This window comes from Leguminivora glycinivorella, chromosome 1 (assembly GCF_023078275.1).
Source record: "Leguminivora glycinivorella isolate SPB_JAAS2020 chromosome 1, LegGlyc_1.1, whole genome shotgun sequence".
Lineage (NCBI taxonomy): Eukaryota > Metazoa > Arthropoda > Insecta > Lepidoptera > Tortricidae > Leguminivora > Leguminivora glycinivorella.
The window spans coordinates 23,485,327-23,498,988 of record NC_062971.1 but is presented as its reverse complement, the minus strand read 5'-3'; the positions used below and the strand labels follow the sequence as shown (position 1 = coordinate 23,498,988).

The following is a 13,662-nucleotide window of genomic DNA, read 5'->3' as shown; positions in this document are numbered from 1 at the left end:
ATCATCATTAATTATTAATGTAACAGCCTTGTAAAATACCTACTCGTATATACCGGCATTATCGACGATGTCTTTGTGGTACCTGTTTATGGCAGGCAAGTATGGTCGCGCGATAAATGATAAAACTTAGCCGTCGCTATCGCACTTACAAATAGTGCGATAGGGACGGCCTGATATTTTATCATTTATCGCGCGACCATGCTTGGAGTGCACTGAAAATATTGTAAGGATGAAAGAAAATAGTATAATTTCATTTTAATATATCGACATACGCATTCATTGATTGTAGATAACAATTAACTAAGTATACAATCCTTTCTTACGTATGATATCCGCATCGTTAACTGCATAATGTTGTTGTTTTATTCTTACAATTGTGGGATTTTAGGTAAAGCCATTGTAATAGTTTTCGATTCCAAATATTGGTTGATACCATCTTCTCCCCTGAAAAGAAAAAAAAGTATCACAAAGCGCTTGACGAAATATTTAAATCTCCTTAGCCGGAGCTAAAATTTGTTTCAGTTACAACAAAACATTTTTTTTTGACCTAATTTTGGATAAAAGTTAAAGGATGAAGCTATTCTGAATGAACTACATCTATGTATGATTGTTCTTGGTCGTCTTTAAAGACGTTTACAAGTACTCTTAGTATAACTTTAACTTACAATTCCCGCCCAAGCCCAGAATTCTTGAAACCACCAAACGGAGTTTGACTCGTAACATGATCGTAGATGTTGATCCTGAAAGTAAAAAGAAATGTGTTTTGCGTGTTAGATATGTATTACTTTTGAATGTGTGGGTAGTGGACCCTTTTAATGTAGTAAAAAGATTTGACGTGGTACGTTTTGAAAACGACATTACACCTAAGTACCTTATAATTTTTATAGTAGATATTGTAATTTTACTTTTTGTCACATTTAAAAATCTTGAAACACTATCCGATGAAGATGAAATACCTGCCGCAGCGCCTAAATACAATATCTTAGCAAATACACAAAACATTCATTCAGCCACTGCGATAAATATCACTTACAATAAGTTTACGGCATCTTCTATTCAAAATAAAAGAGAGAATTTCGTAACATTAGCTCAGTAATGATATTTTATAGAAACATTTGGTGTCATGTACAATTGTACATGCCTGTACCATAAGCAGTAATATACTTTTAGTGGTTGGACTGCCAAGGGGTATATTCTACAGCGGACCAACAATGCAATAAAGCGTACAATGAAACCAGTGAAATATATTTTTAAATAGAATTTGAAAGACTACTTTATTCAATATTTTCCCACTACAAAAGTTTGACTAAAATTTGGGTTAAGGTCGAATGAAAGGTTTAAATAATTTAACTGGTTATAATAAAGACAAAAGTACGTACCAAACCGTACCCGCCCTGGCATATTTAGCGAACGTCATTGCGGTGGTGATGTCATTCGTGATGACCCCGGCGCCTAGACCGTAGTCAGAATCATTGGCTCTGTCCACCACTTCGTCGAACGTTTCGAATTTGAAGATGCTCTGCACTGGACCGAAGATCTGAAAAATGATCGTGTAAGTAGATTTGCAAATGTGCATTGTACCGTGAATCCATATTTACTATCATCAACTTAAATCCGAATAGATATATTATGAGAAAGTGACAGTTAGTGTACGTTTCTGCTGGCATGACCATCTTAGACGAAAGTTGTATTGAATGACGCCGAATGTAAATTTAAATGTTTTCAAATTAGACATAGCAGAATTAGCTTCCAAATGAAAAGATCAACGCAGTGCCACTTGGGGTGGGTATTTTCAGTATGATTTTGCTTTAGTATGTTCAGGGTGGAAAGGCACTTTTACCTACAATTATGTCGAAATAATAACTACTCGTACTACATGAATTATTTTGACTGATTTTATTCCGTTTGGTGATCACATTCGAGTAAATTGAGGTAGGTAATGCCTTTGGGCACTGCACCAGGATACAACCAAACTAGAATTTCGTTATTTATGTCGTCATACTAACTTCTTCTCTAGCGATCTTCATGTCATCTTTCACATCTGCGAATACAGTGGGTTGGATGTAGTAACCCTTGCCTCCTAACTTGTCACCACCGGCCACACATTTAGCCCCTCCCTTCTTTCCTGCTTCAATAAATCCCAGTACCTTCGTGTACATCTCTTGATCAATCTAAAAACAAAAATGTATGGATTATTTATGTGATTTGTAACCCCTTGTTGGTACCCGTTTAACTTACACGTTGGTACACGTTGCGGTGAAGGAAAACATCGTGAAGATATCGAACTAATTCCAACAAGGCGCAGGTTACCTTCTGGGTTGGAAGGTCAGATGACAGTCGCTTCCGTAAAAACTAGTGTCAATGCCAAATCTTGGGATTATTTGCCAAAAGCGGACTTCAGACTTTCATGAGCCCCGTGGCAAATGGCCGGGATAACGCCAAAAGAAGAAGAAGAAAAATAGAAACAAAGGCTGTTTAACATATAGGTTCTGTTCTGATCTGACCCGAAATAAATATCTCACACGAGGAATACTAACTTACACTCGTCGGTGCTAAACCGCATAAAATTCTTTATAACTTGATACTAACCTGAGGTCCCTGTTGAACATCATCAAAGGGGTTGCCAACAGATCTGCGCTTGGCGATCTCAGCAGCCTTCTGAACGAACTGATCGTATACGCCAGACTGAACGTAGGTCCTGGTACCGGCGCAGCAGCATTGGCCGCCGTTGGCGAAGGCAGCTGCGTGGGCGATTTGTGCTGCTTTCTCCACTATAATCATATATCAAGTATTTAGGAATTTAAACACGTTCATCTTGGTGTCGAGGCGGATTATATACCAGCAGTGTTGATAGACTCAATCATTTACAAAGTACCTACTTAATTATACCTATATTAAAGATACTTACCTAATTCAGATTAGAAAAAAGACCTTACAACATGGGGGACGTTACCGTCTGGTGACCGGTTAAGAATTTAACCTCCCACTTTCTACCAGAGGGTGGCGTAGAAGTCGACTGTGGGATATAACTACGTTCTATTGTCGTATGTAATGGGCTAGCTAGAAACTTGTGACTGCAATATCACTATTTCGTTTTAGTTAAATCCCGTAATTGAATGACTAATGAGCAGTTTCATGTGCTATACCTATAGGTACCTCTTTGGGAATACATACGTGAATTTATGTAGAAAAAAAAAACCGGCCAAGTGCGAGTCGGACTCGCCCACCGAGGGTTCCGTACAAACTTTCTTTCAAACTACGTAGTAAAAATAATCTCATATTTTCATATAACTCTAATGACTTGACTAGAAGACAAAAGTATAGGCACTAATGAGTATTATTGTGTATAGCGCCATCTCCCGGTCAATTTGCTAACTAATTTGCGCGACCTGGTTTTTCAGGGATAATTCTTTATAATGTTAACCGATTTAAACAGTTTTTACTTTATTGGACAGAAGATGGTTTACGTAACATCTCGTATTAATTTGAAGTACGATATACATCCGCATGGGTGGGTAAATTGAAAGTAAAAATCTGAAAAGTTTTTTGTGAATTAAAAAAAAAGTATTCAAAATACAAACACGATTATATTTTTCCTGTAATATTTAGCATAAAACCAATGTTTACTAAAATTTTCATAATTTTTCGTTGGTAAACTTCGGAGATAAGGGGGGGGGGAACGGTATTTTTTTTAACATTTTCCTTCAAAATTCTTTTTTTTTCCACAACAAAAAAATTATAAAAAATAGCTTATTTACCTTTTGTACCTTTTTGGTACGGAACCCTAAAAAAGAGTAAGTAATTACGTACCGTCAGCATCATTGAACACTACTAAAGGACTCTTTCCGCCCAACTCGAGCGTAACTCGTTTCAAGTTTGCAACACTTGCTGCACCCAAAATAATACGGCCAACCTAAAACAAACAAACATACAATTCACGCACAAGGGCATAAACAATGACTTGTTTGCTAAATAATAATATGTAGTAACTGGTTAATTAATGTTCTCGTTTAGATCAGTAGATGTAGTCAATTAAGACCACCTGTCTAATCAACATTTACACGTTATGCTTAGAATATTTATGTTACTCACTTAGACATGCTAAACAAGAATACCAGATTAATTTTTTATTAAGCAGAAACGTCTGCTAACGATTCTAAACATTTTTATATTAAAGGAAAAAATGGAAAAATTTACGCTTCCGGCGGGACTTGAACCCGCACCATTTTTGCAATCCGTGCAATGCTCTTACCAATTGAGCTACGGAAGCCACGCCGGACTTCGCAAATCCTTCCATGCCTTTCCTTTTGTACACACGTCTTGGGGTGACGTCTAGCGCCATCTACCGACAGACTATTACATCTTGTAACGGCACTGGAGTCTCAAGTTATATTGAGAATTCACCAGTAACAATGTGCTAACCCATACTAAATTAATTTTTTATTAAGCAGAAACGTCTGCTAACGATTCTAAACATTTTTATATTAAAGGAAAAAATGGAAAAATTTACGCTTCCGGCGGGACTTGAACCCGCACCATTTTTGCAATCCGTGCAATGCTCTTACCAATTGAGCTACGGAAGCCACGCCGGACTTCGCAAATCCTTCCATGCCTTTCCTTTTGTACACACGTCTTGGGGTGACGTCTAGCGCCATCCCCACGACGTCACCCCAAGACGTGTGTACAAAAGGAAAGGCATGGAAGGATTTGCGAAGTCCGGCGTGGCTTCCGTAGCTCAATTGGTAAGAGCATTGCACGGATTGCAAAAATGGTGCGGGTTCAAGTCCCGCCGGAAGCGTAAATTTTTCCATTTTTTCCTTTAATATAAAAATGTTAAGAATACCAGGCTCGGTAAGATATGCGGAACATATTTTCCAGTAAATACTACCTATAAACAATACCATTTATATTATAATATAAATCGATTAATAACAATATCGAGGGTATGGGAGGGTTTTAGTTAGTAGCTCAATTGGTTAAGAGCAAGTTGCGGGTTCAAGCCCCGGAAGCGTACCTTCATTTTTCCAGTTTTTCCTTTAGTATAATAATGCTAATTTTGTTGAAATTATCTCACGATAAAAATTACGAATGTGGGATTCTCTTCCATTCTATATACCACCGGCAGCGCCGGCCCGTGCACTCGATCAGGGTAGAGCGAGTTTGAGTTTCGGCGCCCTTGGGAAGAAGTTTCACTACGGAGTAAAATAAATCGTGAGCGTAGCGACTTTTCGTCATACAGAGTACGAAAGGGACAAATGGTTGAACAGTATTAGGCTTGTGCCGTTTCGTTCGTTGATCGGAGCGCTCCGATCTCGTTCAATCGCTCCCACGAACTAGTTCGCTCTTTTAGGTCTTTTGCTCATTTAGTTCAGCCAGACCAGCGACCACTGCGGTCGGAAAGATCAGAACGAATGGGACCGAATAGTGTCAAAATGATACGAATACTCCACAGATAGTAACATTCCGGGTCGAAAGGTTGTAAGTAACCGAAGTTTAATATGAAACCTTGATGTTTTTGTGTTGCTCTGCTAAGTAGCTCTCGCTCTCGGTCGGCGCAGTCACACACTCGTTCTTGATCGAAACCGCTCGCGCTCGCCGATCCTATACTGAACTAAATGAGCAAAGACCGATTCTCAGAGCACAAAAAGATTCAGTTCATTTCGGTCATTGATGGGATTTTATTCCTAACAGTTCATAGTTCGTGAACGACACAAGCCTATTGAACAGGTTGAACTTTCGCAGTCGCACCCTATTTAGTATAATTACGTGTGGCTGAACGTGGATATCATGTACATAAAATGACAAACAAAATGGAGCACTATAGTGGCCAAGTCAGTAACTAAAAGAGAACATATAAATAGTAAGAGCGAGCGAAGCGAGCGCGATTTTTTTACCTATTGACTCGATTTATTAAGACTCAACCCGCCAGCGAGGAATCCGCGAACTTTCAAGCTTTTATCTTCTGCAGAGCTGCGGTGTTTGACATATTTTGGGGTATTCTGACTTCACAGGGCGCCTATGTTCCCGACTTTTAGGCCTTATATTTCGCCATCTCTATTACTTTTATAATAGGGCCTCGATATATAATGCGGACTCGATCGTCACCGTCGGGATGGCCGTTTCGGTATTTTGCCACTAAGTGATCTTAGTGCTTTGAAGTTCGCTCACCTGCTGTGACTCACAAAATTGCGCCTCTCTGAGACGTTTTGCGCCTTTGGCTTTATTAGGAACTCCGCTTTGGACTATCGGGTAGACTCATATTCTTGCATTTGGATAGCGACTTAACTTTGTCGTTCGCCGCACAACAATGTGGTTCATCAAGGGCTAATAGAATCCTCCTTTTACAGCGCCCTAGCAACAGCACCCATATGAATGTTGGTATATGTTGGCATTTTGGTGCAACTTTCCACTTAATCTGAATTACAAATCTAGATTTTCAATAGCTGGATTCATTCCCGACTCCTCTCGCTATTTTGTGATATGTGCGCGCCCACGCAACGTATAATTTTTTTGTATGGATTTTTCCACATTCTCGATTTTGGCGCCCCCTTCCCATGTGGCGCCTAGAGCGGCCGCTCCACTCGCTCTACCCTTAATCCGGCCCTGACCACCGGCATAATAAAAATCAGTAGACAGTAGACACGTGTGTACCAAGCAGCTGGCTCTCTCAGGCTAATATTTCCACTGTGCTACATTCGGAGTAGCCCGCACAACTACATTCTAGACATTCGAAGGAAAGTGTACCTCAGTAGAGCCGGTGAAGGCAACTTTGTCGACGTCCGGGTGGTGAGAGCGCGGCGCCGGCCGTAGCCTGGGACCACATTCACAACTCCCGCGGGGAATCCAGCCTCCTTGAAAAGGGCTATAAAACAACTTATCTGCCTCTTCTAGGCTATCTTCTCCACTGTCAACATCACAGTAGACCGCAGAAAATTACATTCTAGACATTCGAAGGAAAGTGTACCTCAGTAGAGCCGGTGAAGGCAACTTTGTCGACGTCCGGGTGGTGAGTGAGCGCGGCGCCGGCCGTGGGGCCGTAGCCCGGGACCACATTCACGACTCCCGCGGGGAACCCGGCCTCCTTGATAAGGGCGGCGACAGCGAGAGCCGTCAGCGGGGTCTGCTCGGCAGGCTTAACGATCAATGTGCAACCTGAAACGTTTTGGAGACCGCGTAAGAAAAAATCTATTTGCGAATTATAAGTGCGTTTGACTGATGACTGACTATTATACCCTCACCTAGTACAGGTGGAGTTTAAACAACCATCCCACATACCATCTTGCTATGCTATCAATATCTTGCGCAGAATTAATTATAATTAGTAAGTAAGCCGTTACTTGAAATGACACTAACAGTTGAAGGGCTATTGCCATTAGAATATTTTCCACAGTTACGTAATATAAAAAATATACATATACCAAATTGTAACATATAGAGGAAATACAACTTTAATAAGCGTGGATTATTACTGAACCGGTGAGCTCTATTTTAGACTCTGGTCTTACTTTCCATCAAATGATACGTAACTTAAGTCCAATCGCCAAACAGTTTTCACAAAATAAACTGCTTAACAGATAGGTACCTACCCGCTGCCAATGCTGGTGCAATTTTCCACGTTAGCATAGGAATGGGATAGTTCCAAGGAATAATCTGAGCACATACACCCACAGGCTCTTTGAGAGTCATCGATAATACATCACCGTCTGAAACGTAAACATACACATTAAATTTATAAAGTTAAGCAATGACTTAACTTGACCTATTTTTCTCATTAAGCGTTGATCACGCATTGTAGCGTAGAAATCTCATGACAGCTACGTCAATTACATTATTAAGTGATAAGAAAGGCTCCGCCACGGGTTAATGGTAAACATGTGTGGATTACAAAGACATTAATATGCACATTAACACAATAAAACTAGAAGTAAATTGTAAAGATAAGATATTTTTAAGGAAATTTTTACTTGCAGATGCTTACAATGTAGATCCGTACAGTTTACATCACGCTATTTGTCTTTAGACATTAAATCTATCATTAGGCTGTTTATCTGAGTTGTTTTCGGAACCTAATTTTTAACCCCCGACGCAAAAACGACGGGGTGTTATAAGTTTGTCCGTTTGTCTGTCTGTCTGTCTGTTTGTGTGTGTGTGTGTGTGTGTGTGTGTCTGTTGTGGCATCGTAGCTCCCGCACGGATGAACCGATTTAGATTTAATTTTTTTGTTTGAAAGCTGAATTAGTCGGGAGTGTTCTTAGCCACGTTTCATGAAAATCGATCCACTATGTCGCGGTCGGGGGTTTTATCAAAATTTTAATTTTGTACTTAAGTAGGTTAGGCTACATAATGTTGTAATTTGATGTAGTTAAGTAAATGTTTCATTTGTTTACCTGCGGGTATAGTATTGCCCAGTATTTTATCGGCCTTTCCTGCGTAATATCTGAGAACACTTGCTGAGAAATAGACTTCTTCCTCTGATTGCTTGACGGGCTTGCCACAGTCGAGGGTCTCCAGCTCCGCCAGGTACCTAGCCTGGGACTCGAGGAGGTCAGCCAGCTTGAGCAGCAGCAGGCCACGCTGCGAAGCGTCCATGGTACGCCATGCCGAATACCGGTGAAATGCCTTCTTTGCTGCCGCTACAGCCAGATCTACGTCAGCCTATAAATGAACATACACAGATTACAAACTTTTGCCATACGACAAAACGTTGTTAAGAAAATAAATAATTGTTCGTAATTAATCCAGTCACACATTTCTAAAATATTAGCCTCTTTTCCTTATCGGTCAAATATTACATGTTCTATAATAATCATGCTAGATATAATAAAATCGTTTAGGCACATCATTGCATAATCATAAACAATAAATAAGCCGACCTGGGTGGCTAGCCGAATGGCACAATCGCTCACGAAACGCTCACGAAACGAAGCGCTAGTAGATATCTATCTCTATCGCGCTTGCGTATTGGCGCGACAGAGCCAGCGGCGTATCGCTTTCGTTTGGCGTCGGAGAAATGCCATTCGGCTACGGGGCCTGAGTTGCCTACTCATTAAATTTATCATGACGATCTATTTATTGTTACTATCACCAACAGATTAACAATAATTTAAATAAAAATGTTGTTTTGAACTTTGATTCCATTTATCTTATATTTTTGTTGAATTAATTCGTACATTTCTAGAAAAAGCTTACCTTATCGCCTTCGGCGACCTGTGTGATGACCGACTCATCCTGAGGGTTGATGGTCGGGAAGGTTTTTTTGCTGATAGCGTCTACCCACTCGTTGTTAATGAACAGCTGCATATGCCAAATTAATACACATTAGGTACATGCTTAAAATATTAAATAATTATTTAGGTATGAACATTTGACGCCCTAGACATGTTCGTTTAAATACGGTGTTTGTTATCACCGGTTTTTTTAGTCATTCAAGGAATTGTCAAATTGAAGTAAAATAGTAGTAATAACCAGAAATACCTAATTTATTATAAGTCCTATAATATACACATTCTATTTTCTCTTACCTTCGTGTATTTGACGTCTACTCTCACCATTTTGGTGTTTATTTTTGTAAGAGACCGGCTGTTGACGGCACTGGCGTATCGTCCGGTGTCCGGGCCAACACTGTATGCGACGATAGCTATATCAGGAAACGCACCCATTTCCTATTAAACTGAATCGTCTGACATGTGTATTACGGCTCAAATTCGAGACGGCCATATGTATATCAAACAATATCACGTGGTCGTTGTTGTTCGATCGAACTAATTTCTTCTTGCTGACGTTTGTTCTGCTTATGTGTTCTTGTGTGTTGGAATAAGGGTTGCGTAGGTGGCAAGAGTATTTTTGTCGGGGTGCAGACTTTGATATATACCTAAATATGCTTTGTATATGTATGCTAAAGTCGTACAGTTAAATAAAAGCATAACTGAACCATCATGCATCCTTCTAAAACGTTTCTTTCTTTTCTTTTTTCAGGAAACGAGCTTATGATTTAGTTTCGGTTTAATTATTAATTGTTAAAGACACTGAAATGATTGATAAATATATTTCTGGGAATGGAATTAATTACTTTAAATTACTTACGGAATTGAGACGCCTAAAGACAAAAAATGGGAAAAATAAGTTACGTTGCATTTGCAGTTTTCGGTATGAAATAAAATAATTTGTAGCGGCACTCAGAGTATTCTGCGAGTAGCATTTATCTGCAAATTTGATTCTCATCAAATTATTTACATTTTACAGACGGACAAATATTGACTCAGTTGTGCTCTGCTCCTAACTGTATACATATTATGGTACATTTTCAAACAGAGTTCGAGCTGCTTGATTGTGTAGCAAGATATTAAAGTATTGGATGTGTTTGATCTGCGGTATTATTTAGGCACTTGCTATTATGGTATTATAGGTAGGTACCCGGTACTTGGACAAGTACCTACACATATCTGCTTAAGAGTACCTATTAAAAAACCGGCCAAGAGCGTGTCGGGCCACGCTCAGTGTAGGGTTCCGTAGTTTTTCGTATTTTTCTCAAAAACTACTGAACCTATCAAGTTCAAAACAATTTTCCTAGAGTCTTTATAAAGTTCTACTTTTGTGATTTTTTTCATATTTTTTAAACATATGGTTCAAAAGTTAGAGGGGGGGGGACGCACTTTTTTTCCCTTTAGGAGCGATTATTTCCGAAAATATTAATATTATCAAAAAACGATCTTAGTAAACCCTTATTCATTTTTAAATACTTATCCAACAATATATCACACGTTGGGGTTGGAATGAAAAAAAATATCAGCCCCCACTTTACATGTAGGGGGTACCCTAACAAAACATTTTTTTCCATTTTTTATTTTTGCACTTTGTTGGCGTGATTGATATACATATTGGTACCAAATTTCAGCTTTCTAGTGCTTACGGTTACTGAGATTATCCGCGGACGGACGGACGGACGGACGGACGGACGGACGGACGGACGGACGGACGGACGGACGGACAGACAGACATGGCGAAACTATAAGGGTTCCTAGTTGACTACGGAACCCTAAAAAAGTCGCCATTGCAGTATAAAATTATCATGAATGTAAGGGATCGAAACGTTTACTGATAAGAAATATAGGCCCGAGGGCTCTGAGGCAAAGTTTGGAGCTCCTGTTAAAACAGCACTGCACTGCAGCGCAGCATGCACTGTTTTTTAATTTCTCGTTTTTTTTTTGTTTTAATTATATTTTAGAATATAAAATAATCCTTATACGTGATCTGAAAAGTAGTTAATCGCTACGATATGATTTCCATCTTGAGAGTTGACACTTGAATACTTCACTACGCTTAGTATTCTATTTCAGAACGTTTCGCTTTGTTCCAGGTTTAATTAACGCTATACAATTTTGCTCCCCCGTGTCATAATCTACTGCTCTATGTGTAACTGTTAAGTTATGTAGGTATGTATGTTTAGGTACCTACATTTTTAACAAGGATTTGTACTAATATGTATTCTGTGCAAGGATTTAAAATTTCTAATGCTCCTTTAGCTGTCTAGGTTTATCCAAGGCCATTGCCAAGGTTAGCCAGAGTATAAAAACGTTGCCTACTCAAATATTTGCACGACGGTTATAATATTTCTTACATTATGATATCGGTTGATTTTAAAGGTACCTACGAAATACGGATTCGGATGTAGTTTTGTAGCATAGCGTAGGACATCCAGGGAGCCGATTTCAAAAACTTCGATCGCTCGATATCGTTAATTTCGTTCCCGAAAGTTTTCACTACTAGCCATAGAGCGAGTGATCAGTAACATCAGTTTCCCAATTTAGGGCCTTATCACACTTGCGATTTGCGGGCGATTTGAAAGCGAAGCGAGTTCGCCGCGAGTGCGCAGCGACTTTGCCGCGAGTGCGCAGCGAGTGCGCAGCGAGTTCGCCGCGAGTGCGCAGCGAGTTCGCTGCGTCTAGAGTCGAGACTTCATGCTGTATTCATCAGCAAAATGAATTTCTATCCACTTTAGTTTAAGTCGATATTTGTAGTAGTTTATTATCTATGAATGTGGACAGATGGACAACCAACAATAATGGCACCGTCAGAAGATTCAAATACTGTTGCAATAGATATCGCGACGAACACGCTGCGCACTCGCGGCGAACTCGGTGCGCGTTCGCTTCGCTTTCAAATCGTCCGCAAATCTCAAGTGTGATAAGGCCCTAGTAATAGCATTTTTTTAAATAGCCGTCTGCAGACTATCGGTATAGGGTGTCGGTATCGGGCGACATTTTAAAATCGAGTCCCAGACCCAAAACGGGTTCTAAACAATAACAATATTCTTATTGTATAAACCAACGAGTTATAATGTGGACTGAGTAATGCATGTTATGTAGAGGACACCTGCCTGTCTGTCGCAGCAATTTTAATAGTGGTTATGTTTTAAAAAAATCGTAAGTAGGTACCTATTATCTGATTAGTCACGTATCTTCAGCAGATGTCTAATAGGTGCTAATACTGTATGATTTAAGCTATATTTAACATTTTATGGAAAGATCGAATTTATTCACGTCCTTGTTCGTATTTGAAAAATATATGTATGTATTTATTAGTTATTAATAGTCAATCGTAATAAATTGTATAAGGAAAAACAGGATAGACAATGCGTATAGACTCTATACTATAAAGCGATTTATTTATATACCTTATTGCACAAAATATACACAAAAATGTACAAATGGCGGACTTAATGCCAAAAGTCATTCGCTACCAATGCATACCACTAAGTTTATATACAAAAACATATTTAATAATTGCGAATGCTTGTTGTTATTAATATTAAAAATATAATTGGAAGAAATACAAGAAACTGTATTAAAATTAGTAAAATCTCACAGAAATTAAATTTCCGAATGTAGTAGGTACTATTCGGTGCCGTTAAATTTAATTTCATGGTACTATTTTCTAATTATTAATAAGCTGCATTAGGGTAATTCCGAATGACAAAAATGCTCGGATAATTCTGAAAGGGGAATCTTGATATGATGGAAATAATGGTGATTTTTATGCGACTCGTAATTAGACGACTTTCGGAATTACTCTAATGCACCGTACCTACTAGTGGTACTAGTGTTGAGTTCGTATGCTTCAAATTAAGGATACTCACGGAATACTAGCGCCTTTGGCAATTAAATGCAAACTGGGGTTCATTGTACGCATATCTCGTATAGTCATTAAATATGTTATAAACTTAAACATGCAATTTTTTAATGTTTAAATAATGAAGAGGTAAAATAACGAAATAAATTATAAAATGCAACAATGATATATTGATATGAATACATTATAGTGACACTGACATAAAATAGGGTGGTCAGCGCAGGGTCGGCGTGATCGACATCATAGATAATATACTCTGTCAAACATCCTTTATCCAAGGTATCCTTTTCTCTAGCACCCTAAAGAAAAGGATGCATATAGTTTTCTTTGTTCTTATTTACTGACAGACTTGTATGACAGAGTTTAGTAGAAACTTGATAGAAACAGCCCGTCGTCACTCCATAGTATGATAATATCATCAAGCTATGATTGCCAATATTACGGCACAAAAAAAATGCTATCAAATCAAAATGACATCTATTGATAATAGTACTAAAGTCCATTATATTTTGGTAGCACAAATACATAGATAAT

General features: G+C 38.9%; 2 protein-coding genes across 5 annotated transcripts in view; one reads left to right on the top strand and one right to left on the bottom strand.

Moving 5' to 3' along the window:
• LOC125227336 (lipase member H-B) overlaps positions 1–13,662 on the top strand; it is a 57,453-nt gene that overhangs the window by 20,470 nt on the left and 23,321 nt on the right. The gene's annotated exons all lie outside the window — the stretch shown is intronic.
• Positions 241–9,674, bottom strand: LOC125227303 (aldehyde dehydrogenase 1A1-like). Its single transcript, XM_048131588.1, has 11 exons — positions 9,522–9,674; positions 9,190–9,294; positions 8,388–8,655; positions 7,587–7,703; positions 6,965–7,152; positions 3,811–3,913; positions 2,590–2,771; positions 2,007–2,171; positions 1,380–1,537; positions 666–740; positions 241–444 (listed from the first exon to the last, which is right to left on the bottom strand). Exons 1-11 carry the CDS (start codon positions 9,657–9,659, stop codon positions 369–371), a joined length of 1,575 nt encoding a protein of 524 aa, XP_047987545.1. The 5' UTR covers positions 9,660–9,674; the 3' UTR covers positions 241–368.

Excerpts from the sequence above, each read along its gene's own strand:
- LOC125227303 (XM_048131588.1), bottom strand. The coding sequence starts at position 9,659 with ATGGGTGCGTTTCCTGATATAGCTATCGTCGCATACAGTGTTGGCCCG. Across the intron at positions 8,656-9,189 it reads AGGTCGCCGAAGGCGATAAG|GCTGACGTAGATCTGGCTGT; the intron begins GTAAGCTTTTTC and ends GTTCATTTATAG. Across the intron at positions 445-665 it reads TCTGGGCTTGGGCGGGAATT|GGGAGAAGATGGTATCAACC; the intron begins GTAAGTTAAAGT and ends TTTTCTTTTCAG.